The sequence below is a fragment of the Meles meles genome, chromosome 7 (assembly GCF_922984935.1).
Source record: "Meles meles chromosome 7, mMelMel3.1 paternal haplotype, whole genome shotgun sequence".
In the NCBI taxonomy this organism is placed as follows: domain Eukaryota; kingdom Metazoa; phylum Chordata; class Mammalia; order Carnivora; family Mustelidae; genus Meles; species Meles meles.
This window is the reverse complement of record NC_060072.1, coordinates 61,728,376-61,756,152: the sequence shown is the minus strand read 5'-3', so window position 1 is coordinate 61,756,152 and position 27,777 is coordinate 61,728,376. Positions and strand designations below refer to the sequence as shown.

The window sequence follows — 27,777 nt, the reverse complement described above, 5'->3', positions numbered from 1 at the left end:
TTTGCAGAGTGACTTCATTTGCATACCTTCTCTAGTTACAAAGAAAGTCAAAGGTCATTCCTACACAGACAGACAGAGAGACAGACACACACACACACATAGCCTTAACTTTGGCCACCTTTATAACACTTCTGGGTACCACATTCTTTTAGGTTCTAATAAACATCTCTGGCTTTATGATGGTTGCTACCACAAAACATATTTACATCACCCCTTTCTTGCCTGATTGGTTAATAGTCCCCGAGTCAAATTATTTGTTCCACTTTTCTATAACTTAAGCTTGCATTTTCAAGTGATAAGCACCTCTAGTGGCTTCTCAACTTTAGGAAAATCCCAGCACCCCTCCCGGAAACACAACTAAATCAGATGGAGACGATTACCAGGAGCAATCCTTTATATTATCCAGTTGCATAACACACTTCTTGAATAAATGACGTATCCCAATTTAGGATACATCACCAGATTCAAGTCCGAGAGTATCCGTTGCCAGTCAATAAGAGTGCGAGTCACTGGAAGATCTCTTCGTAGAATCTTTCTCAGGGCTTCGTTTGATAACTCCTGTAATTCTTCTAAGACTGCAGCTTGAAATATATTCTCTTGCTCTTCCACAAGCCTTGCAAAATTTAAAGCCAGTTGAGCTTGGTTAACTACTTCCAAGCTTTCTTTCAGGTCCTTGGAGATTTCAATATGAAGGTTGACAGCCCTGAAGAAGTGAGCTTGCACAAAAATTCTTCCTGTTACTTGGGTTAAAAATGGATTTATTTGGAAAATCCACTTCGATTTCCAAAGGCCATTCCAGCAATCTCTTGTTTCATAGCTGTGGTCCTCAATGCAAGCAATCAAGAACTCCTTATTTTTCACGCTTTTTCTCAGCACATTGCAATTTCCTGTTGGATAGTGATCGTTCACATACAGTTTTAAGGCACACAGAACAACATTTCTCAGGTATTCTGTCTCGTTCCGAATGATACCGTGACTTTGGATGTCTTTTAGCTGGTTTTGAAGCAGGTCGAATTTGAAAGAAAGTTTGCTTTGGTAGTCAAAAAATCGGTAGTCACCCACTACGTTGTGGTGAGACAAGAGTACTGGATTTCCATCGATGCAGAGTGGTACAGAATATTTTTGGCAGTGCTGGTGGCCTGCACACTCACCTTGATGGTGCATAAGTTTTTCATCACGGATAAGCAGACAGAGATCATCAAAGGCATTAACGAATTCCCCTGGAGGAGCCTGTATTAACAGTCTGCGAATTATTCTTTCTTTCTCTTTCCTACTCAGCGTACTACGTGACATGTTTGGTTGCAGCAGAAGCAAAGCTTCTGAAATCAAGAGTGTTCAAAGGATGAGAAAACATTCCATGAGACACCTTTCCCATCAAGGTGTTAAACATTCAAGCTTAAGATTACTATGTCTAACCATGAAAGCAGGTTGTCTGGCAAGCTCTGAGTCTCCTGATGAAGTCATAAAGAAGCTTTCTCTGTGAAGTGCGGAACTTTTGATGATATCACAATGGGTGTTCAGACCCAAAGAAAAACATGACAGTCACCTGACAGCGTGGTACCCAGCACCAGCTGTACCTATTTTGAAGATTTTAAGAACTTAACCTCCTGAACAGCCTTCTTCAAAAGTGGTGTGTCTCTGTGTGTATGATGTGCTGCCAGGGATCTAGAGAAGAAGCCTGGAGTTCCTAGAGCGTGTTTGGCAGCCCTTCGCATCTTCGGGGACCACAGTGGCATTGATTTATCCTCAGTCCCTCAGAATAGTTGCCCCAAACTCACTGGAAGCACATTATGCTGAAAAGTTTCAGGGGGGCCGACAAAATAGTAAAAATAAAAACAAGATATGAAGGCTATTGATAGAAAAATATCAAAGAGCAGAAGATGCTGCTTTTATAAACACTGAGGGCTTGAAGATGGTCAGAACACAGTAAGAAGCCAGAAACTTTCAAGGGCAGTGACGTGCAGGGAGCACCCCTTGCATGCAGTTTCTGTGGGATTTAAGCTATCTCCAAAAAAACAAGGGCACAAACCACTGTGTTTTCTGCTTTCTCTCTAGAAAAGGGGCAGAGGCAACAGCTGATGAATATCAAGAAATTCCTTTACTACAAAAGGCAGAGTTAACTATTTTTGGAACCTGTGACAACACGTAATGGGGAGAGACTTCTAAGTGAGGAGGAACGGAAGAACAGGTCATGAAAATATGGAGAGCAAATATCCACTCAGAAGTCATTTCTGTTCCTCTTTTCTTTCTCTTGATTTATCCCCTTATGTTATATATGATTCCCCTCTCATTCTTTTTGAAGAGTCCTGAAGTTTAGCCTCTCATTTAAGTATAACCTGCTTCCTTCCATGCGTCCTAAGCTTTTCTGAACTTCCCTAGCTTCCTGCCTTTTTCTTATAAGAACATGAGCTTTGCCATATTAAGTCATAGCCATCACATTTAAGGGCTTTCATTAGCTTTAACAATCTGAAATTGAGCGGATTTTTGAACATTTTTTACCAATGCCTTTCATGATTTTATAAAGTTCGTACTAATTCTTAACCTTAGTTTTTCAAATTGAAGTGTCCTAGTTTTTGTAGGTTATCTGTATATGATAAGTAAGCTTGTTTTAGTTTTCTCATTCATACCAAATATACACACTCAGCATGGCATTTCTTTTTTGATGGTGCTTAAAATGTTGCTTTTTTTTTTTTAGCTTGTGTGTAGCTGGGCAGTTAACTGATGTTAACTAATATCAGACATGGTAACTATGTTTTGAACACTCAGTAGCAGAAACTGTGTTCAATAATGCGTTAAGAATTCATTTAATGCCCCATCTTCTTAAGTATTAATCTGTCCACTTTTCAAACAAGGGAAGTGAAACTGAGAGACAGGTCAAGTGACAGGGAGATCTTGAAGCCCAGCTGTTCCCCAAGTCTACATCTTCAGGAAACAGACTATATTTCCACAATAATAACTTGATTTCTCAATTTTTTTTCTTTACTTGTAATTTTTTATGTTATATATGCCCTTTCATATTTTTATTACAGAATAGTACCTACTTCGTTTCCTTGTAAATATTATATATCATAGAATTATCTTGTCACTTAAGCACAAAATAGTCTATCCCTTAAAATAAAAATGTTAAACTGAAGAGAAATCAAATACTTATTTAGGCATTTTAAGTACTTAATGATTTTCTGTGAGAATTTCCTTAACTTCTGTTTTTGTGCATCATACATGGTTTTTGACGATGATTCGGGATGAATTTAGAGGTGGAAAAATTAACGTAGACAAAACTTACAAATTACTTGAAAAATTAAGTATTCCATGCAATTATATTCATGTGAAATCTATTTTCAAGGTGAGATGATATCTGCTCCCTGTGTACCCCACCCTAGGAAGGACTTGATTCAATATAGAGAAATGTCAATAGCTACTTGGATGCTTTCTGCAGAAAATACATATGAAAAATTAGTCTCTTAAGAAGTAAAGCAATTAATTATGCTAAATATATTCATAATCAAGAAGGAGAGACTTTAGGTAGGTGGCAAAATGAGTTAGTGATAAAATTTGAAATAATACCAGATTATTTATTTAGCATTATTAGCTGAATATAGGAATGCTCACATAAGATTAGGATTGGTCATATGATTAGATCAAAATCATACAACTGATGAAATGGTAAATGGATTTGATCTTAATAATTTATAGAATGAATGAGTAATCTTGAGAAAAATGGCATTTTATTCACATCAAAGTAGAAAATCATGCCCAAATTTCTCTTTGTTTGAAGAAGAACCAGTAGGGAGGGAACCTGACTCAATTCTTTCACTAGAGGTTGGAGGGAAAGATTAACTAGAAGAGAAAAAGTCAAGCGTTCAGTTGAGTTTTGCATTAGGAAGATGGCAAATTTCTTGGTGAATACTAGATTGGCCAATCCAGATAGTTAGGAAGATAGAAATCCTGAATCTGATAGTGTTTTTTGAAAGTGACTACCCAGATCACAATCTGTGTTGAAACGTTACTACTATTGCAAAGTGTGAAGCTTGTGGTATCTACTGGCAAGCTAACCAGTTAGCCCGATATAATTTCATGGATGATCGCAGAGGCACGTTTCTGGTTCAGGAAAAGTAACTTGTTACTCACAAAAATAGCAATTGAAAGAGAATCAGCATTTTGATGCCATTTCTCCCAGCCTCAGTTCCCAAAGTGTGATGTGATGAGGGCCAATCCACACATGCACATGTGGTGGATTGTGTTACCAGAGAGGGACTGCAAGCGTAAGGAAACCGCATCTTTTATTATGAGCCATAAGCCTGCCTGATCTTTGCCCAGGAGGGTGTCATTATCATTATTATCATGCCCAGTAAACCTGCTCTTTCCTATGGAAGGAGATACTATCTTTTCATTACACAAACGTCCTTCAAAAGCTAGTTCTGATGAAATTGTTGGTGCCTCTGCTCAGAAACTTGCAGAGACATAGGAGACAATGGAGAGCAGCCCCCCATCATGTACTTCTCTCAGTAAGATTTAGCCCCCATGTTTATAAATCACAAAGAGGAGGTTCAAATATATATATTTATATTTATATAAATATTTATATAAGCTCTTAAGAAATATATATATATATACACATATATTTCTTAAGAGCTTGCAGTAAAAGGCAAGAATTTCAGCTTTTGCTTTTGTGAGTGCAAGGAGTATGTGCTGCCATAAGCTATCAGAACTTTAATCAACTCACGTCTAATACCAGACCTAAGAACACAAGTTTTTGTGCAAGATCTTTACATGTAGAATTTCCCCCCAGTGGTGTCACTCAAAGGGAGAAACAATTATGTACTTTCTAGTTTAATAAAATTCACATTTAATATAATATAGAAGTAATGTATTAAATCTGTATCAAATGTGAAATATGATAAATCTTATTCGGTGATTATCAGGTTGCTTTGAATTATCTGCAAAATAAAGATAGGCACCTGAAATGCACTTGAGGAAAATGCATGCCATATTTACAAGTATTATGTAGAATGTGCAGCAGTTATAACAAGTAAAGAAATACCTCCTTAACTGAAACTGATGATTATCTGGACATGGCAGGAATGAAGGTCTGTTTTGTTTAGCAAAACCTTTTTGGAGTGGTTATGAAAACAACGCGAATTATAAAAATTAGAGGGGCAGAGGTTGCTTAGAAATTTCCCAAAGCCTCTTTCAAATGACCTCAAATAATTTAAAGCACAAATTGCCTATAAACAAGGCTGATGATCTGTATCAGCAATTTTTATCTATTAAGGTAATTCCCCAAGGGCCCTTTAATAAACAATACTTTGCTTCCTTAGGCTAAGTTGTCATATATGCATTAAAATGTTAATTAAATAGAATGCAAGGGAAGGTGTATTGGCCAACTAAATTTTCTGGATAGCTAGAAATTAAGCTGCTTAAACAGTGGACTGTTTTGCTTCAACTTTTGATATTTATCTTTCTACACTTCATGGGTACACCTTGTAGCCAGAGAAAATAAAATGAATCATAATGAATCTCATTTTGGTGACCAAAATCTCCTAGTGTTTCAGGGCTGTTGTTATTGGCAAGCTCAACAGGCATGGAGATTCTTTATTCCACTAGATCTTAACTGTGTAGTACTTGGCAAATCAGAAGTTTCTCTGAGCAAACGTCATAATCTGCAGAATGGGGATACTGATCTAGTTAACCTTGCAGGATTGTGCTGAATATTAAATATTTGTGAATGTGTAGTAGCAGGCTTGGCAAAGAGTAAGCTCTCAATAAATATTAGGTGAAGCTATAACAATCATGATTGTTCAAAATATATAGAAAATTGCATTATATTTATTGATTTCTTAAGAAGCTGGCATAAATTCTGATGTGAATTTATTTCCTTATTGGGTAAATATTTACCATGAAATTTAAGTAAAGACAATGTACCTTCATGACCTTGGGAAAATATTCTTAAATTTCATTTTACAAAATTAATTATTGAGTCATGACTTGAGGAGCAATTACCTAAGATTTTTTAATCTATTAAAAATCTTTATTGCTTTATTATTGTCTTTAATTTGTAGCATGCAAGATATTTTATAGGAAATATCATGTGTCATTTCAACACACATTGCTAGCCTGAGATTACCTTCTTGATTGTGGTTGAGTATGAAATAACATCCTTCTTAATTTTAAAAATTCATGTTATTATTGGGCTTACCTTAAGTTTTCAAATTCTCTAAGCAGTTAATAGCCATTATTAAATCTGTAGTATGTAGATTTAGATGGCATTCTGTCAGAAATTTTGGATTGTTAAAAATTAATAAAGTGGTCTCTTTCTCTCATCAGAAGGAAAAGAAAGGCAGAAATTACTATTTTATAAGCAGATTATAATAAATTTCTTAGGCAATACATACAGGAAATCTGAGGAGACAGAGACCCAAACGTGGGCTTCCTTAAAAGAAGCCATTGTAGAGGTAGCATTCTTGTTGGTACCTGAAGAATGATAAGCAGTGTGTGTAGAGTACAGTGAGAGAAGTGCTTGGGGAGTAAAAGGTAATGAACCATGACTGGCATGTTCGATGCATGAAGGGAGTGGTGAGAAATGGCTGCAAATGCTAGGCATGGCCAGATGACAAAAATCCCGAGTGGTAGGCTATGGAATTTGTATTTACTTTTATAGGCAATGGGTAGCCATTGAAAATTTTTGAGTAGGGAAATAGTGCAAATTTTAGAATAAATCTGGCAACAATGTAGAGTGGTTTGAGAGTTAAAAGGTAGAGAGAGGAGGGAAAGTACATCTCTGTCGCCTCTGCCCTACAAGTCTGCAACCTGGGTCAACCCAGCCACTTATATTTTTGTTTGGTTCCATCTTAAGTTTATGATTTCTTACTTTAGTAGGTCCTCCACAGTCTAAGCTTATTTTTAATCTCAAAAACAAATAGCTCCATATCCTTTTCTAAGTGTTACATTCTCTCTTTTAACAGATAAACTGAAAGAATCTTTCGCATTTCTTTCTCTACTTCTCCAGTGGTTCATTGCAATACATTTTGCCTTTTTACCTACCTTGAAAACCTCAATTTTTTAAAAATGGTAAATACAATGGTTAGGCTCTCTCTGCATTTTATTTATCCCTGTTTTCTTAAACTACTCTCCATTCTGACTTCTAAGACATCACTCTCTTCTAGTTTTCTTTTAAAATTTCTGATCATTCCTTTTCCATCTGTCCTGCCATCATTTTTTCTTTTGCTCTTCTCTTAAAGTTGAGTTCTTAATTTTCTCTTCTTTTTTTTTACTTTATATACTATTCTGAGCAATTTTATTAACTTTTCTTTTTTCTCCAGTTTTATTGAGATATAACTGATATACAACATTATATTAGTTTTAGGTGTACGACATGATGATTTGATATATGTGTATATTGAAAAATGATTCCCACAATAAATTTAGTAAATAGCCATCAGTTCACATAGGTACAAATTTATTTTTCTTATATTAGAACTTTTAAGATAACTCTGGTTATCTTATCTTCTAAGATAACTCAAATATACAATGTGGTATTGCTAATTTAGTTATCAGACTGTGCATTATATCCCCAGAACTTATTATTATATATGTTACATCAGTGTTAGTTACATCAGTGTTAGATGGCTACATGTTAACCATCATGTACACTTCATCTCTAGTACTTGTTTATCTTATATTTGGAATTATTTATCTTATAGTTGGACTATATATCTTATATAATATATAATTAATATATAATATATATCTCTCATATGTAATACATATCTTATATAATATATATCTTACATAATATGTAGATATATCAATATATCTATATTGAACTATTTATCTTATAATTGGAAGTTTGTACCTTTTGACCACCTTCACCCATTTCTTCCACCCCTATCAGCCCTGCCTCTGGCAATCATCAATCTGTTCTCTGTTATGTATGAGTTCAATTTTTTTAGATTCCACATAGAAGTGAGATCATATAGTATTGGTCTTTCTCTGACTTATTTCACTTGACATAATGGCCTCAAGGTTTATCCATGATGTCACAAATTATAGAATTTCCTTCTTTAGTATGGCAGAATAATATCTTATTCATATTTTCTCAGTTCACCTATTGATAGACATTTAGGAGGTTTCCATGCCTTGGCCATTGTAAATAAAGCTGTAATAAACATGGAGGTACAGATACCTTTTCAAAATAGTGATTTTATTTCCTTTGAATAAGTATCAGGAAGTGGAATTGTTGTATGATATGGTAGTTCTATTTTTAATTTTTTTGAGTAATCTTCATATTGTTTAGAACCATTGTTTGAATTCTTGATCAGGTAAGTCTCTGTTTCATGTAAGTCTGTTTCTATTTGTTTTGTTCTTTTGTTTGGAACATATTCCTGTTTTTTCATCTTCTCTTACTCTCTGTGTTAGCTTCTGTGCATTAGATGGAACACCACTTCTAACAGGAGTGGCCTCATTTAGAAGATGATACTTACTGCTCAGCTCAGTTTTAGTTTTTGTTTGGCTCTCAAACTTTGTCCAAGCAGCCTACTTTATGCTTAATGGCTCCCAGTCACTGAGGGAGTGCCCAGACCTATCAGTGTTCCAAAGGGGAGGATCCCAGTCAGCGCCCAGATGTGGGCTGATTAGAAGTTCGATCCCCCAGGTGGCAGCTTGTAAAGTACACACATACACCTCTTTCAAAGAAAGACTGGAAGTGGGTGTCTCTATCAACTCCCTCTGCACCAGTTTCCAGGGGGACAACTGGCCAAGGATTTTCTCTTTGTTTGCCACAGTTCTGCTGAACCTGTGAGCACAAACCCTACTGACCGCCAGATCCAGGCTGTCAAGGGATTTTCATCCCTTGAGTGGCAGCTGTAAAAGCTGGGTGCCAGATGTGTGCACAAGCTTTTTTCAGGGAGATACTGGTGATCTGGAGGGAGATGGAGAGAAAACATGAAGATGGTACCTGCGGGCCTTCCTGGTCTCGGAGGAAGATTGCAGTCTGTTCCTACACCTGTGTCAGATCCAAAGCATGACTCTCAGGCTGTAGCTTTTAAGATAAGCATATAGGCCTCTTTCAGGGAAAAACTACATGGTAGTCGGATACCTCTGTGGTGGGCTCTGGAGGGATAGCCGCCATGAGTCTTTGTGAACTGTTAAGAACTATTTACTATAGTTTTGTGGATCTTGCCAACACAAGCCGCAGCTGGCTTTCAGAGCTGGGTGTTTTGGGAGCCTCCCTCTCAGGTGGAAGTCTTAAAAGCTGGGGACTAGAAGTTGGGTCCAAAGCCCTCACTCCTCAGGGAGAATCAGAGAGTTGTGGGTTCTCTCCCAATTACACGTCACCATTTTGTGGACTGATTGTGTCCACGTTTGTGGACAGATTATGTCTCAGCCTCTCTGCCCTATTTTGATACAGATATTTTTCTCCTTTGCCCAATATGTAGGCACATTATTTCAATGAACTAGTTTTTGGATTTCCTGCAGAGGGAATTGTCCCATATGTAGTTGTAGACTTGGTTATGTCCATGGGAGGAGGTGAGTTCTGGAGCTTTCTGAGTCACCACCTTATTGCCTTTCAAAGACTTTCATTACCACTTTAATGGGAACAAAGCATACATTTTCTATCCTGAACAACAAAGCCATGTATGCTACTATTTGTTCATCACCTGCCATATTCTAGGCGCTGTGTTAGGTTTTTGCATACGTTATTTTAACATACATCCAAGGAAGTTGTTATTAGTCTCTCTTTACACATAGAGATATTGAGGATAAGAATGTTGATATAATTTGTTTATGTCATATTACTGTGGATACTCATGTCTGGGTCTGGCTGCCTGCAAAATCCTTGTGTTTTCTCCTGTAATACACCAGTCCTCACATCCCATCCCAACCAGTTGTCTTCTGGCTGTCTTGGCTTGGATGAAGATACTTCACCTTTATTGTGTTTAAAATAAACCATCCTTCTTTTCTAAACTGTCTTTCTCTCTTTTCTTGGTGATGGCAGCACCATTCTCTCAGCTATCCAAGCCAGAAACCCGAGAGAGTCCCAGACTCTTTCTCTTACCTTACCTCCACATCAGATTTTCGAATCTTTTAAGGTCTATTTTATTCCTACACAAAGTCAACTGGTCTCCAACGGCAATCTACTCAAAGTGCGCTCCTCAGACTAGCATCTCTGGCATCCCCTGGGAGCTTGTTAGAAATGCAGAATCAGACATATTGAAGCTGACTCTGCATTTTATCAAGTCCCTTGGTAACTTATATGTCCATTAAAATTTGAAGCCCTATAAATTGGTTCCTTGTTTTCAATCCTACTTTGTATATAGCTGCCAGAATGATTTTTCTAAAAAAAAAATCTATGTGACTTCCCTCATTATAACTCATCAGTCACTGGTTGAGAATGATGTCTGAGAGCCTCAGTGTGAAATCCAAGGGCCCCGAGGATGTAGTTTTGACTTCACCCTTATCACTCACTGCAGCTTCACTAACATCTTCTTTAATCACACTCTGGTTTTGTGCTGTCATGTGTTTATTTGCTCTGATCCCAACTATTAGAATAACCCTTTTCCTCCTCACTTTCAGGCAACCATTCTTTCTTCTCAATGAAAGTTCAGGATTGCCTCTTCTATAAAGATCCTCTTTTGGGGGCGCCTGGGTGGCTCAGTGGGTTAAGCCGCTGCCTTCAGCTCAGGTCATGATCTCAGGGTCCTGGGATCGAGTCCCACATCGGGCTCTCTGCTCAGCAGAGAGCCTGCTTCCCTTCCTCTCTCTCTGCCTGCCTCTCTTGTGATTTCTCTTTGTCAAATAAATAAATCTTAAAAAAAAAAAAAAAGATCCTCTTTTGTCTCCAAGAAGAATTGCCCAACTTCCTTTTCCTGTTGTGTATAAAGTTTCCATTGTAACACTTTCATGTCAGCTTTCCTTTTCTAGAATATGAGTGTACAGAGGCACTGATAAGGTGTTGCCTTTACATCTTTAGTACCCAATTTTATTTCTGATTCACATATTTAGTTAGGAAGAAAGGGAGACAGAAGATAGAGTTTTTAAGCAGTTTAAATTAGTATGTCAGAGTTTGGGGGAAAAGGTGGCAGGTCATATCATTTCCTGTGATATATTTTGAATACTCTGTTTTTAGTGTAATTTTGGAGACAAATTTGAAACACCTCATCTTAATTTAAAAGTGAATTCTGTGTTTTGATAGCTCAACTTTCTTGTGAGGTCATTTATTTTAAGTGACACCTTATCTTTTTACTAGCAACCTGAGCAAGGGAAAATGGTAACATAAAAAGCTTTAATTCTGTTTTCTGAAAACATACTATCAGAATATCAATAGAATCAATTTAATATGTTCTTTTATTATTTTTTAAATATTTTATTTATTTGACAGAGAGAAATCACAACTAGGCAGAGAGGCAGGCAGAGAGAGAGGAGGAAGCAGGCTCCCTGCAGAGCAGAGAGCCGGACGTGGGGCTCGATCCCAGGACCCTGGGATCATGACCTGAGCCGAAGGCAGAGGCTTTAACCCACTGAGCCACCCAGGTGCCCCTAATATGTTCTTTTATACTTATGTTTTCAATCATTCATTCAAACATAGTCACTAATGTCCTATGCTAGGGGAGGTCCAGTACTAGGCATTGGGAATAAAAAGGATAAAATACCTACCTTCATGGTGTTCACGGTCTTAAGGTAAGACATATATTTTTAAATTATATGTAAACATTGAATGGGTTGTTTGGTAAAGTTCTTTTTGTAATGCCTTGTAGAGACTAACCACTTCATGAATTTTTTTTTAAACAAGAGAAAAATTGCTTCACTGCTCTTATTTTATGCTATATTTGTAAATGATTAACATGTAACATTTCTAAAACCTGTTGTATTCCCTGAAGTGGGGCCTGAGATTTTTGCATATTTTTAGTAATTTGTATTTAAAAATATCTTTCCCTATTCTTCCTAGGTTTAGGGATATATCAACTCTTTATCCAATTTAATACACGTATGTCACCAGAATCATAAAATTGTTTAGGTGATAGATCATGTTCTTAATACCTTCAGTCAGGCATTCTTTTGTTCTTTAAGGTACTAAGAATATAAGAAACAAATGACAAGCTTCCTGTCCAAGGCCATTCTAGAAGGGATTTAGAAAAAAAAAAAAAAAGAGCTTTCATTCCAGGGTAATAAACTTAATGATAGAAGAAGATTCAGAGTCTTATAAAAACCCAGAGGTGGGCTATCTGATGCGGCCTGGGGGAGACAGAGAAGAATATTTGGGAAGACTTCTAGAGGAGGATACTTTTCCAAGAATTAGTAAAAATTAGTAGGTTAGGAAGTGAAAGAAGGGTATTCCAGACAGAAGAAACAATAGCAAGATAGTTTGGTATTTATACTGTAACTAATTCAGAGCACTCAAAGTGTGAGGTACAGGAAAGAAAAGGATTAGAGCAGACACCATCAGAGACATCTTGAAGGACCTGGGATGCCAACACGATACAGTTCGGGTTTTGTCTTGAAGACAAAAAAGAAATAAGTGAGCAATTTAACAGGTGGTTAATGGGATCAGATTTGTATTTTACACAATTTATTTCTACTTATATACTGTCAATATGCATGATGGTGTACTGACATGTCTTTCTTCCTGATGTTTCTCTGTGTGGTTTTGGAGTTAGTTCAAATCCTGGTCTACCCTGCCTGTGGGACTGGGGACAACTGACATAAGAGTTCTGAGCTCCAGCTTTCTCCTACAGGGGAAATATTAAATAAATACATTGGTACTCTGTCAGTTTTGCTGCTATTATGCGTGTCAGTCTTCAGATTTGAGTCTTTCTTGCTCATCACTTTCCTTTTTCCTGCTTCCCCTACTGCTGATTTTGTTACCCAAGCTCCCTCATTACTGACTTCTGTTGCTTTCCTTTTCCCTCTCTCTTTCCACTAAAATGAAAACTTTCCATCTTCAGTAATATAATTTTCACCTATTTGGTATGGTTTTTATTTTTTGGTAATTGAATTAATGTTTGACTGTTAACTCCTTTGTGTTGGATCAAGGAGCAGTTATTTGGATTTGTGGAATTTTGTTTGAACTTTACATCTCTAACTTTTTCTAGTATCAGAGGACAACTTTGATCTTTTGGGAAAAACAAAACAGAACAAGTCAGATGGCCAAGTTTAAACCTTGCTTGAGAGTAATAAAACTTTCATTACTTAGCAGATAATGTATTTTATTTTATACTGCTACTTAGTAGGACTGTAATTTTTAATTTACACAGTTTTGTATAACCAAATTGGCAGGAATTACAGGCACACTTGACTTTTATGGGTTTGTTAAAGATCTTATAACAAATTATGAGTGGGATGGGGCTAAAATAAAATAAATTTAATTCTATGACATTGGCTTTAATCCAGAATTTAAAAATAGTAAGTTGAATCTTGTTAGTCTACTCAGATAATTGATAATATGAATTATTTAAGCGTATATAATTTTAAGGTGCTATTATTGTTGGATGAGCTCTGGGCCCAATTTGACAAGAACTGATCCCAGCTTTCCCCCCAAGCTTATCTTCATCTCATTCCCACTTGGGGCTTCATTCCAGTCCCTGCTTCCTCATGCTGCTCCATATACATGGATTCATACTCTTGTGAATTAACCTGATGCTCTTCATATTTGATTCCCAGCTCAGACTGCCTCTTGGATCCCTCATATCCAACCACCTGGTCTACCACTGAACTTCTGCTGTTGAACCGTTAGAGGTTCATTTCATGGACAAAAGTGCAAAAGATGAGACAATAGGCTGGATGATGTGAACTTGAAGCAGAACTTAATAAGACATAGCAATATACTGATATCTAGAACAACCATTTATTGTATATTTTCAGTCCTCACAGCAACTTGATGACATAGGGAGTGAAAAATCCCATTTTTCAGATGAAGAGTAGGAAGCTCAGAGAGTTTAATTTATGTGTCCCAAATCCCACATACTTTGGGACTAGGGATATAATGTTAGCTCCAACTGTTTATAAATTGTCAGATTTTTACCACAGTATAATGGTCCTTCAGCACGTGTTCCTTGTACTCAAGCTGTTTGTGATGTCATGAGAAAGTTAAAATATAAGTAAATAGCCTCATTTGAAATTAAAGGTCCTTGTAAGTGTACTGCCTACTCTCCAAAGCTTTCTATTTGTAAGTGATTCTACTAGTTTTTTGTTTTGTTTTGTTTTTTAACTCTTCCCCAACTCTAGACATTCCTGATTTCTCTCAATGCTTATAACATTTTAATACATTGAGTCCTCGTGACTTCTCTGTTCGTAACTTCACTGATCCGTGTTCTTTAGCTTGTACTCACTACCTCCCACATGGTTTGCACTTCTCTGTTCCATCCTGCTGTTCTCCATTGCTTCCAATTGGTCATGCCCAACTGGTTATTCTACACCTTTATTTCTGCTAGCTGTTTTCCTACTCAGAACCTCACAGTGTTTCTGATGCTTTTAATAACTGGACTCAGCCCACTTTCTTGTTTCTATCTCATAAAGCTCAAACATGAATTTTCTAGAAGAGCCAGGTGAATCCACTCTCTTTCTTACCAGAACCCACCTTGTTGGTCCCTGCCCCAAGTCCTTCAATGATTATGCACCTTCCACTTCCTCAAGATGCTACGTAGCTACTGCAGTTACTGTAGTGCTAATACCACTCCTGCAGCTTCTGAAGTTTACAGTGACCTTGAACATCTCTGATTTACCCTGATGTTTATGCACATCAGCGGCATGGGATGACAAACCGTCTCACATAGCTGTAAGAAGGTACTGAAGGAAAGTGGAAGAGAAAAATGAAACATGTAATTGAAAAACAACCTAGAATCCTCATCATCTCCCACACCTTTTTCCATTCCCACTATGGCCACTGGGTTTTAAGTGGTGATTTTCCACTCACCTTTTTCCAACTTTGGCATCATTTAATGTAGTTTTATATACTTTATTTGAGATAAGAATCCAATGTAAGATTAATCTTCCTTCAAGTATTAATTGTTATGTATATTACGCAAATACGTTAATCTATTTATTTTCTGTATTTTTTATATTCATAATGTGAGCCCAGCAGTCATTTTTTTTTAGTAGGCTAATGACAGGCTGAAGCAAGGAAGAATCACCATAGAAGAATTTAGATCAATTTATCGAATTATGGCACACAGAGAAGAAATTATTGAGATTTTCAACACATATTCTGAAAACCAGAAATTTCTTTTTGAGAAAAACTTGCTTCAGTTTTTGATACAAGAACAGTATGCACTTGACATGACCAGAAATACTGCCTTTGAGATCATTCAAAAATATGAGCCTATTGAAGAAGGTATGCTTACATTTCAAAGTTTTCTCAAATATCTATATGTGAAGTATTTTTTTATGAATTACAGTTATCAAATTGAAATTTTTGGATTGGTCAAATTTATTTTGGATAATGTGAAATATTGGCAATTTTATTTCTATATTTTAGAGACTATATATGTACTTTTAGAAAATTGCACTGTAAAAACAAATACATTCTTTCCTACTTCATTGACCAGCTTCCTTTTTTTTTTTTTTTTAAACTGCCTTGGTATATCTCTTAAGTGTTCAGAGATGAGCTTAGGCCTGGAAAGCAAGATGAGATTCTGTTACATGTACTGTGATGAAAGAGTCTTCATTTTCATTAATAACTTAAACACCAAGTAATAGTCAGTCTTCTATATTTATACATTATACTATTGAAGAATATATAGAAGTATTAAAGCTAAGTGAAAACTATTCTAGGAAAAAACTAAAATATTATAAAATCACTACTTTCTTCATTGTTTATATACATAATTGTCTATAACATCACAAACATTAAAAAATTTTCACTTTTCCTTCATTTTTGAATATAGTCATCTGGTTTATTTTATTTTTTAAAAGATTCATTTATTTGAGAGAGAGAGAGAGGGAGAGAATACAAGTGGGGGGAGAGGTAGAGGGAGTGGGAAAAGCAGACTCCACGCTGAGCAGGGAATCTGACATGGGGCTGGATCATGACCTGAACTGAAGGCAGATGTTAACCGACTGAGCCACCCAGGTGTCCCTAGTCATCTGGTTTGAATTAAATTACTGTTAAAGCTAATGATGAGTCATATAATTTTTGATCTTCGTCCCACTTTTTAATGGGTAAAACACTTCACATTTTTTCCACTTATGCTTATCTTTAAATGAAATAATAAATATATAATGTAATAAAACATTCACATAATTATGTAGAAGAACCATCAAAGTAGTGTTTAGCTGTACACAAATTAATAAAATAGCTCAGAATATTTATTTAACAAGGGAAGTATGAAAGTTCAAGTTCTGCCTTTGAAAACTAGTTAATGTACCAGTGTTTAATATATGATAATATGGTTCTAACAAAATCAAAAATTTCCTCGTTGAGTCGTATATTCATGACTTATTCAAATATTTATTTGTGGCAACCAAATCTGCTTCTGGGACTGGAGATACTGTCTTATGAAGAATAAGGCAAACTAGATCTTATGTTAATGATGGGGAGATGAGGGAGATTGACAATAAATAAATATATAAAAGCCTGATTCCACAGAATGCTCTATACTGTGAGTGACAGAGAATAAAGACCCAGGAAGACTAGTTCTGGCTGGGTGTTTAGAATGGTCCACTCTGAGGATGTGACCTTCAAGCTGAGACTGAAATGATGAGAATGAATTCGTGATGTGACAAAATGGGAGAAGTTTCTGAGGTCAAGTGAAGAAAAGTATTGGACGGATCTCACGACTGTCTTGCAGATTATAATTAGGATTTGGGCTCCATGACTTATTTTCATGAAAAGATTTTGGAGAGTTGTAGTGGTAAGACAATGCAGTACTAGTAAGAGTTTGGTGTGATCACTATTAAAATTTTTGCAGGTTTGCAACAAGAGAATGAGCTTGCACCAGGATGTAAAACAGCTATATCACTAAGCATGGCTGATGAGTTTAGCTGACTACTTGCTTTTTTAATAGCAAAAACTTCATCTAAAGAAGTAGTGAATTGATTTATGTTTTGGCTCAAGCTCTTTATGCAACTGCTGGCTGGAAACAACCAGTCCACAGATAAGCTCTTTGAGTAGCACTGATGTAGTAGTGAGTATTAAAAAAAAAAAATTTACTTTGGCACAGTTACCTGCAGGTGGTAAATCTAAAAAATAGAAAAGGATAATGGGTTGGTGGCAGTGACATCTTGGAACTGTGTTTTCATTTTAACTATAATTCATCTATTTCATTGTTTAAGCCTCCCTCAGCCTTAGATACTTTCACACACACAAGACCTTGTGTTTCATTTACATGCTATTGATCACTTGTTAAGGCCAATTAGAATTATGATTGGGTAGTCTCAAATGCTGCTGGCTCCTCAATCTCATCCCACTTTTGAATGCGATGTGTACCAAATGAGGCTTTTAAATATCTGTTAGATTAACTCTCATCTCAATCTGGTAGCTTTTAAGGGCACAAAATGAGTTTTTTTTCTCCTATCCCATTATCAAAGTTATTACCTTAATTATTCAGTAGTTCAAAAGAGCTATAAAGCAGTCACAGCTCCAGAAAAAAGAAGAAATTTATGCAAATCTTTACTATTACAAACATGATGCATTTGCCCATATGCTCTCATACTCCTAAATTTGCATGTATTTCAAACAGAGTTTGCATGCCTCTAAACATTTTATGTATTCTCCTCTAGCTTTCATTTTTTTAAGCCAAAATTGTAATAGCATTTTGAATGCTGGCTTTTTCACTTTTATGAAGTAATAAACATTTACTTTTGTCACTATATATTTTTTCTGATACATTATTTTTAATTGCTGTTTAGTACTGTATCATATTTTGAGCCTTAATTTGTTTTCTCCACCAATTATTTTGCTTTTATAAATAATGCTAGCGTGAGTGAGCATTCTTGCACATCAATCTTTGTCTGAGTCTCTATTTCTATAGTATAAACTCCCAGAAATAAAATTCTTTGCCAAGGATCACTCTCTAGTTTAAAATGAATGTTCACACTACCTGTCATTTTGAGACAAACTGAATTATGAACAATAAAATAATAATAACAACTAGCATTTATAGAGCTAATTTATGTAAATAATATATAGGGATAGGAGCTATGATTACCATCATTCCAAAGATAGGGAGAAGTTAAGTAACATGCTTAATGTGTAAGAAGTAAATAGATTTAACCAAAACTATCTGATTCCAGAGTCAGTGTTTTGCTTAAATACATAATTTTGGTAATAATATGTCAATGGTATAAAAGTTCAGAGACAGTTTACTAGAGATGCTAATATGTGAATGATCCTGCAATTCCATTCATAAGTACATACCCAACAGAAATGTGTCCATATTTGCTATGAAATACATGTACTGGTTCTTTATAGCAGCATTCTTAGTAATAGCCTCCAACTGGAAATTATCTAGCTGCTCCTTAAGAACAGAACTGATAAAGAATTGTGGTGTACTCACACAATGGAATATTACCCAACAATGGGAATAAACAATGTCTAACTATATGCAACTATAAGAATAAATCATAGCAACAATGTTGAGCAGAATAAATCAGCCACAAAAAATACATACTGTGTGAATTCATTCCTTTAAGGCACAAAAAACAGAGAAAACTAAGCTAGGTGTTTAGAAGTCAGACCACTGAATACACCTGAGTTAGCAGGGAGAAAGTGAAAAGTTAGCAGAAGGCAGGCTTCTGGGATGTTGCAATGTTTTGTTCTTTGAGGTAGGTGCTGCTTATCTAGATGTTTAGCTTATGGAAATTCATTGGCCTATGATATGTGTATTTTCTCGTATGTATTTTTAAAACATTAAAAAATCAGAGATGAATTAAATAATATACTCTCTACTTGAATGCTGATATAGAAGAACTAGGGGTATTCATTAGAAAAAATTTGTTTTCACAGAAAAATTAGAAATAGTGTCAATATTAATTCTAAATGAATGTTTTAGAAACATGCTGTACTACAGATGTAATTTTTATACAGTTAATGATATTTGTAGAGTTATTTCACAGATATTTATACAGATATTTTATATAGTTAATGTGATGTATTTTTATACAGTTAATGATTTTTCTGCATCTCTTTAATTTATTTTTTTCTAGTTAAAAGAGCACACCAGATGTCATTTGAAGGTTTTATAAGATACATGGGTTCACCTGAATGTCTAATATTTAAAACTGACTGTGGAAAAGTTTATCAAGATATGAATCATCCATTAAATGATTATTTTATTTCAAGTTCACATAATACATACTTGGTATCTGACCAGTTACTGGGACCAAGTGACCTTTGGGGATACATAAGGTATTTATTTTGATTTTTATATCCGTTACATTTTACAGCACTTGGAAGTTCCAGTAAGTGGTAATTCACAGTAAAAGAAGGCTATGGATGTTATACAAAAATATAAGAAAAATAAATTTTGATTTGTGAATATGTTAGAAAGCCAACCTTTGGGTGGCTGTATAATTATTCTGTTTTAGTATCATACATTTTCCTTCAAGTTCTGCTTGTTGATGACCTCCTTTCCCTGATTATTGTCCCTCTGAGGTTTCCTGAATAATTTGGGTACCTCTTATAGGAAACCATATGAAGAAGAATGTTCTTATCTTATTTCACCAAAATATCTTAGATTTTTAAAAATATGGTTAACGTTATTTCCCAGACATTAAGACATGATTCTACAAGTAAAGGCAATGCATAAATTGATAAATTATATACTTTGTCACTTATAGATTAGATAGATTTATATGTCAAATGATTTACATAGATTAAGTGATCTATGCTACACCTTTAATTTTGCACTCTACAGTGTATCACACTGTCAATACCAGGCGTCAGCTTAGGCAGTCAGCTGAGAATACATTGGTGAATAAGATATTCAGAGCTTATGTGTTCATGAAAATAGACATCAGAAGCAGGTAGGCAGATTGATATTTTCAGGGACAGATGAGTCTCATGGAGAGGGTAAACTAGGGTAATGTGAGAGAAAGTAATGGTGGCATGGAGGGTTTTACTTGAGAAAGACTTCTCAAGAGGTGAGTGTGAGTGATGATCAAGAGGAAGCCTCAGAGATATTTGGTGGGAAGGGCACACTAAGTAGAAGAAATAATAAATGCTCAGGCATATTCAAATGAGAGAAAGCAAGTATGGCTTGCTTCCAAGTATGGAAAAAAATGGAGAATGAAAGGAGATGAGTTTGAGGAAGTAGATAGGGTCAGTTTATGAGGGTCTTAGAGGCTATGGAAAGGAGACTAGATTTTATTCCAGTTTCAATAGGAAGTCATTGGAGAGGTTTTCCTTAAAATGATGTCATAATTCAAATCACTTTCTACTGTTCAGGAAAGACTGATGGTGTAGGATTGGAGGTAGAAGATGACTGGAGAAGATACTGTAGCAATGCAGCTGTTGATGTTTATGTAGATGATGAACTCATGAGGGAGCGGTTGAGATCAGTGGTTGAATTTGAAATATGTTAAGGCGGCAGAGCCAAAAAGACTTACTACGTGATTTGAAGGGAGGTATAAGGAAAGAGAATACTATCAGGATTTTTGGCCTGATAACTTAGCATACGATGATGCTATTGACAGAGATAGTGAAACCTGATGAGATCATTCTAGGGTGTGAGGCAGAAGCAAGAGTGTGATAGTTTCCACATTTAGTTAAGATACCAATTCTTTGTCAAAGGGCTAGGTCAGACAGTTAAGTATACATATCTGGGACTTAGAAGAAATATCTAAACTAGAAAAATAGAATTGGGAGTATATAGATTGATCAATATATCAAAGCTATGTGACCGATTGACACTAATTAAGGAAATCATGGGTGGAAAAGATAGCTCATAATTCCATGATAATACCAAATTCACAAATAAACATGGCTTGGCCCATTTGGAATCTTGTGTAAACACATGAATCCATGAGCTCAGAAGTGTATCCATTGAGAATTCCATAAGGATAACCCAATTCGTAGCTATACTTTCACTACAGAAATTTCTACTCATAATTTTTTTAAAAACGAGAAAATATGCATTTTAGTTGGGTTGATTTAGAAATGCATTAGAAAAACATTTACTTTTGAATGAATAAAATGTTCCACCCAGCTAACATTTAAATTTTAATTTAATTTAATTGTATTTAAATTTAATTACACTTCTTCCACCCACTTGTGGAAGATACAATTTTAGAAAGCAAGTTTTTCAAAAATTCTCTATGCATGAGAGGTAGAATAATGTAATGTTGATCGATTAATGCAAAGTTTCTGGGGCTGATCTTTCCTCTCTTTCCCTCCTTTGTTAATTATGTGACTGCTACAACCTCTTTGAGTCTCAACTTCCTCATCTCTAAAAGAGGAAGACTAATATTAACTACCTTATAGCATTAAATATTTTAATCCATGAAAATCCTCTTAAACTTATTTAAGTGGATTTTTTTAACTGAGTGACAGAGAAATTTCTATTATTCATTTCCAAAAAGGTGACACAGTGTGAAATAGTAGAAAGTGGTTTCCCTAACACCATTGGGAGAGACATTACTTTCTTTTACGTGCCCCTGAATAAAAGGAGTTGGCTTGACACAGTGAAATCCACTCAAAGTCATTTTTGCCAGGGACCAAACTATGTAGTGGAAATAAGCAATTTGGTAAAGGTTGGCTTGATCTAAGGATAATTAAAGCTATCTAGAGAAGTAGCAAGAACCAGTATTATTTGGGTTTTCCTTCATGGAAAGTTTTCTTTCACAGTTTGGTTTTTGGTATTTTTTTTGGTTTTCCAAGCAGAACGTTCAAGATTATTCTCTGGTAACAGCCCAGAGGACCAATATTTTGTAGCAGTTCAAAAAAAGACAAGATAATTTACTTTGACAATCAACAAAGAGGAGAGTAATGCAAATATTTTTTAATGGCAATTAATAAAAAATTGTTATTGCTTCTTTTCCAATTTAAAATCTAAATATGTAAATAAATCTACAAGATGAGAAATACATTCATTTTGAATTCTACAGATATAACCCAGTTTAGGACTTGTACGTAAATTAGATCATCACCTAATTCATCCATGGAAATATTAATGGGTAAAGAAAATTTTCTTTGAAGAGCACACTAGGTCATTCCTCCAAAACAAAAATAAGTAGATAAAAAAACTCTGAAATTTTACATTATAGTGCATCACTATATGCCTGAATAAAACCATGTACACTTAAAAAAATAAAACAAAAATGGTCTTAAAAAACAAATAAACCTCAAAAAAACTCAAAAGATATTTAATTATTTTATTTTATATTTTGCATTGTTTTGGTGAAGCCTCCAGGATAGATAAGATTTCCTTCCCCTCTAATGCTGCCGCCTCGGGTTCCCTCCAACTTTCATCTATATTATTTCCAAAGGAGCATAAGATCTCTTTATTTTCTGAATTCAGCACCTGGATTTTGGGGTCATAATTGTTTTATCTTTGTTCAGTTAACACTTGTCCCTTAATATTGCTTGAGTCATATCCTTAGAAAGTTGACTAAATTTGATCCCCCAAGAAGTACTAGATCTAAAAGTTCTATTTTCTCATATGGCTCCCTTGCTTCTGTTTGGAGGAACTGCTGATTTTCTCTCAGGTACTTGGTATTGGGACCACACTCCCTTTTCCTTTTATGGCTTAGGGCAGGGTTTTTCAAATCTTCACATAGGAGGTCAGATCGTTCTTTGCTGGGGGGGGGGGGGGGCGGGGCGCGGTGCTGGTTCCATGCATAGTAGAATGTTGAGCAGTAACCCTGGCTTCTATGATCTAAATTCCAGTTGCAAATTTCCTTTCTATTCCCAGTTATGGCAACCCAAAGTGTCTGCAGACATTGCCCAATGTCCCCTAGGAGGTGAAATTGTCCTGACTGAATACCACTGGCCTAGACACAGTGGGATAACTCAATGTACTTGGAAAACAAGTGTTAATTTGGTCTTCTCTGGGAAAAAGATATTCGAGTGTAGCAGGGGTCTTCTTCTATTTACTTCCCGATATGTGGCTGTTGATTCTAAAATCCTGATGTCTCAAGTCAGCTCTCTTTTCATTCAGTTTCTCTTCCAGGATTGTATTTTAGGACATCACTTATGTCTGCTCGCCACTTATTTTCTTATATCCCTAGAATTCCCATTTTTTTTTTTTCTAATAAAAACACAATACATGTTTTCTGATCGTGAATTATACCTAACATTTTTTATGAGACTAGAATTTCAGTTCCTACCCTTGTAGGAATGAGAGGGTAAGGAATACGGAGAAATTAAAGGGTTCAGAGCCGATAGCACAACACACTGCTCCATCTTGGTGGTGATGGAACTAGGGATGGCTCATACTACTTCCAGGTCAGGCTGTGCTCACAGAAAACAGAGAAGAAAAGAAAAGAAGAGAAGTGTGCTCAATTCAACACAGCTACTTGTCTTTCTGATGGATTCTGTTATACATTTGTTGCAAAATCACAAATAGTCTTTGGGATATTTTGACACTCTGGCATACGTTTTTAAGGATCCAGAAATGACAATTTATTTTGTTTTAATTTTGCTAGTGCCCTTGTGAAAGGATGCCGTTGTCTGGAAATTGACTGCTGGGATGGATCACAAAATGAACCTGTTGTTTACCACGGTTACACACTCACCAGCAAGCTTCTGTTTAAAACTGTTATCCAAGCAATAGAGAAATATGCATTCCTAGTACGTGCGTATCTTTGTTAAATTATAGTTATCTAAACACAGTATAATTTACTTGCTTCAAAATCTGATAATGTTTGGCCTTAGTTTAGATCAGTGATATTTCAAATTACGTGTTATGATCTATGTAGTATGTACTTAAAGGTAGATTTATCAAAGTTAATCTCAAGTAGTAAGATGAATGTTTCAGGGAAATTTTGTTTAATTATAATATATGTAAATTATATATATATTTGTGTATATATAAAAGTATATATGTATATACTTTTTTGGCTGTAACTCACAATAAGAAATGTATTTTACATTGTAACACAATGATATATGTGTGTGTGTGTGTGTATTGTCTTACAATGTAAAATACATTTCTTTGAGTTACAACCAAAAAAAGTTTGAGAAATACTGGTCTATACAATAGTAAATATTTTACCAATATTCAAGTACTTTATTTTCAAAAAGCAAAAACCTGTCAAAAATGTATTACTTAGATTTTTTAGTTTTTATGACTATGATGACAGCAATTCATACAGCAGAGAATGTTTAGAAGTTTACTCAATTTTTAAAAAAATTATTGTTGGCTTTATTAAAGTTACAGATTCAAAGATCTAGCTCTTTTGAGAGTTTCTAAATTCAGCCTACAAAACCTAGTCTATTAATTGAATGGGTTATAACAGTCAGTTTAGAATAATACTTGGTTCTATTTACAAACTTGGCTAATTAAGCACCTTCAGACATTTTAAATTGTTTTTGTAAAGTTAGTATATTTGATTTATTTCTTAAGTATTTCAGTTGCAGTGCCATTGAAGAGATTTAACAAAATCTAACTGAGTACTTAAACAATGTATAGCTAATAAATTAAACTTACAAATTTGATAAACCTAAAGTTCTCCTAAGTAGGTCGATATATTATCTATAAATTTAAATGTAACTTAATAATCACAAACTTAAATTGACTGCTCTATTATGTGAGAGTATAAAATACTAAAAATTTATAAAATATACATGTAAAATATGAAAATTTTCTATTTTAGTATAAAGCATTGATATGTGGAATTGATTCTCTTAAACATCTTATTTCTGATGATTTCTAAATTTATTTCTCTCCCTTGAACTCTATACCAACATAGACAAGTATGTCCAATACATCCTTTTGCATATTTAATTGGCATATTTAACATGTTTATAACTGAGCTTCAGATATTCCTCTTTCTCTCAGCCCTGCTCTTCCCATGGTCTTCCCCATCTCAGTTACTGGAAACTCCTGTGTTCAAGCCTAAATCACTGTTGTCAACTTTAACCCTCCTCTCCTCATTTCTCTGCAACCCTTCAATAAGTTTTTTTTTTTTAAAGATTTTATTTATTTATTTGACAGAGAGAGAGAGATCACAAGTAGGCAGAGAGGCGGGCAGAGAGAGGGAGAAATTCACAGGCCATGAAAGGGTGAAAACCCTTACAGCTTCTAAGATTTAAAGTGAAAGAGATGGAATGAAAAAAAAAGTTTTTGAACAACAAAGACTCAATGGGACTTCTCAGGTGAACATAGTGATTCAGTTTTGTAGCAAAGGTTAGCTCAAAGGTTGAATTTTCTTTCTTTTTTTTTTAAGCAAGATTATTTTATTACTTATTTATTTTTCACTTCCACCTTTCATTTTTTACAGCTTATTATTGAAATATAATGTGTATTATATTTATGTACAAATCAGCATCATACAGGTTGATACCTTTCTACAAATTGAATACACATAACTAACAGCCAGAGCCCTTTCTCATGCCTTTCCTAGTCATTGACTCCTAAACAAGAGCTGGCAACTGTCTTGACTTCTAATATCACACATTAATTTTTCTGGTTTTTATACTTTATACAAGTGGAATAATATCTGTGTATATTCTTATTTGTTTATTATTTAAATTCAATTATCATATAATGTATTACTGGTTTCAGAGGTAGAGGTCATTGATTCCTCAGTTTTTTATAAGTGCTCATTACATCACATGCCCTCCTTAATGTCCATCATCCCATTATCCCATTCCCTTCACCCTTCTCCCCTCCAGCAACCCTTAGTTTGTTTAAGAGTCTCTTATGGTTTATCTCCCTCTCTGATTTTGTCTTGTTTTATTTTCTTCCTTTTTTCCTCTTTAATCCTCTGTTTTATTTCTTAAATTGCACATATCAGCAAGATCATATGATAATTATCTTTCTCTGACTGATTTTGCTTAGCATAATACCCTCTAGTTCCATCCACATCGTTGCAAATAGCAATATTTCATTTTTTAATGACTGAGTAGTATTCCATTGTTTATAGATACCACATCTTCTTTATCCATTCATCTGGTGATGGACATCTGGACTCTTTCCATACTTCGGCTACTATGGGCATTGCTGTTATAAACATCGGGGTGCAAGTGCTCCTTTGGATCACTTCACTACCTTTGTATCTTGGGTGTAAATACCCAAGAATGCAATTGCTGAGTCATAGCGTAGCTCTATTTTCAATGTTTTGAGCAACCTCCATACTGTTTTCCAGAGTGGGTGCACCAACTTGCATTCCCACCAACAAAGTAAGAGGGTTCCCCTTTCTCCATATCCTCGCCAATATCTGTCATTTCCTGAGTGGTTAATTTTAACCATTCTGACTGGTGTGAGGTGATAACTCTTTGCAGTTTTGATATGTATTTCCCTGGTGCCAAGTGATGTTGAGCACTTTTTCATGTGTCTGTTGGCCATTTGGATGTCTTCTTTGGAGGAATATCTGTTCATGTTTTCTGCCCATTTTTTGATTGGATTATTTGTTCTTTGGGTGTTGAGTTTGCTAAGCTCTTTATAGATTTTGGATACTAGCCCTTTATCTGGTATGTCATTTACAAATATCTTCTCCCCTTTTGTCAGTTGTCTTTTGGTCTTGTCAACTCTTTCCTTTGTTGTGCAAAAGCTTTTTATCTTGAGGACGTTCCCATTGGTCATTTTTGCCTTTGTTTCCTTTGCCTTTGGAGACGTGTCTAGCAAGAAGTTGCTGCAGCTGAAGTCACAGAGGTCCTGCCTGTGTTTTCCTCTATGAAGGCTGAATTTTCTACTCAAGATAGTCACCATTAATTTGGGGAAGAGAGAGGAATAAAATAAAATAGACTTGGTAACTATGACTAGGAAAGAACATTGGATATAGTTACTGGCCCATGTTACTTATTAGAAGGAAGCTTATAAAGAGTGTAACTTTTTAGACACAACATAATACAACATGGCAAAATAAAACACAAGTATGATTCTTAGATGAGGCTTAGAACAACCCTTGGTCAAGAAGGGAGCTGCAAAAGTAGCATGGTATTAAGGAAAGCAAACTCCTCAATACCGACTTTAAATGTGGTTGAGGGTAAAAGTCAAGAGGACCCTCCCTGAAGGTGGAGCCAAGGACACAGAAGACAAAAAAAAAAAAAAAGAAGTTTCCCCAGGTGAGTGTCAGCGGCTAATTAAGAGATCTGCCTGCTAAGCCATTACTTTGCCTAATCTCAAAATCAGCTTTTATCTTTGGAAAAAAAATTTACACCATTCTCTTTATATTAGACTAGGGCATATATATAGATATGTGAGTATATATGAGGTTATTGTAGTAGGCTGAATAAGGGCCCACAAAGGCTCTAATTCCTGGAACCTATAAATGTTACTTTATTTGGAAAGAGTCTTTGCAAATGGATGAAATCAAAGATCTGGAGATGAGGTGATTATCCTAGATTAGCTGGGTGGGCCCCAATTCCACACAGAAGAGGAGACAATATGAAGATGAGGGGTAGAGATTGGAATGATATGGCCACAAGCCAATGAAAGTTGGGGACCACCAGAAGCTGTAAGAGGCAAGGAATAGATTTCCCTTAGAGTCTGCTGCTCCCTTGATTTTAGCCAGTGAACCTGAGTTTAAAAATTTGGCCCCTAGAATTATGAAGGAATCAATTTCTCTTGTTTCAACCATGTTTGTGGTCAATTGTTATAGCAGCCACAAGAAACTAAAATACATTTAAAAAGCATAATTTTGTATCTCCTATTCAAAGGTCTGTGATAATGCAACAGACCTTGC

The 27,777-nt window shown here is 35.4% G+C and overlaps 2 protein-coding genes across 2 annotated transcripts in view; one reads left to right on the top strand and one right to left on the bottom strand.

Annotated features, from left to right (window-relative positions):
* Positions 1-393: 393 nt before the first annotated feature.
* CAPZA3 (capping actin protein of muscle Z-line subunit alpha 3) lies at positions 394-1,293 on the bottom strand. Its single transcript, XM_046010638.1, has one exon. It carries the CDS (start codon positions 1,291-1,293, stop codon positions 394-396), a length of 900 nt encoding a protein of 299 aa, XP_045866594.1.
* A 1,921-nt stretch (positions 1,294-3,214) lies between these two features.
* Positions 3,215-27,777, top strand: part of PLCZ1 (phospholipase C zeta 1) — a 46,703-nt gene continuing 22,140 nt past the window's right edge. The window contains exons 1-4 of the mRNA XM_046013833.1: positions 3,215-3,343; positions 15,094-15,325; positions 19,138-19,339; positions 23,575-23,719. Of these exons, the coding sequence (XP_045869789.1) occupies positions 3,233-3,343; positions 15,094-15,325; positions 19,138-19,339; positions 23,575-23,719 (690 nt within the window). The 5' untranslated portion in view covers positions 3,215-3,232. The remainder of the gene's footprint in view (positions 3,344-15,093; positions 15,326-19,137; positions 19,340-23,574; positions 23,720-27,777) is intronic.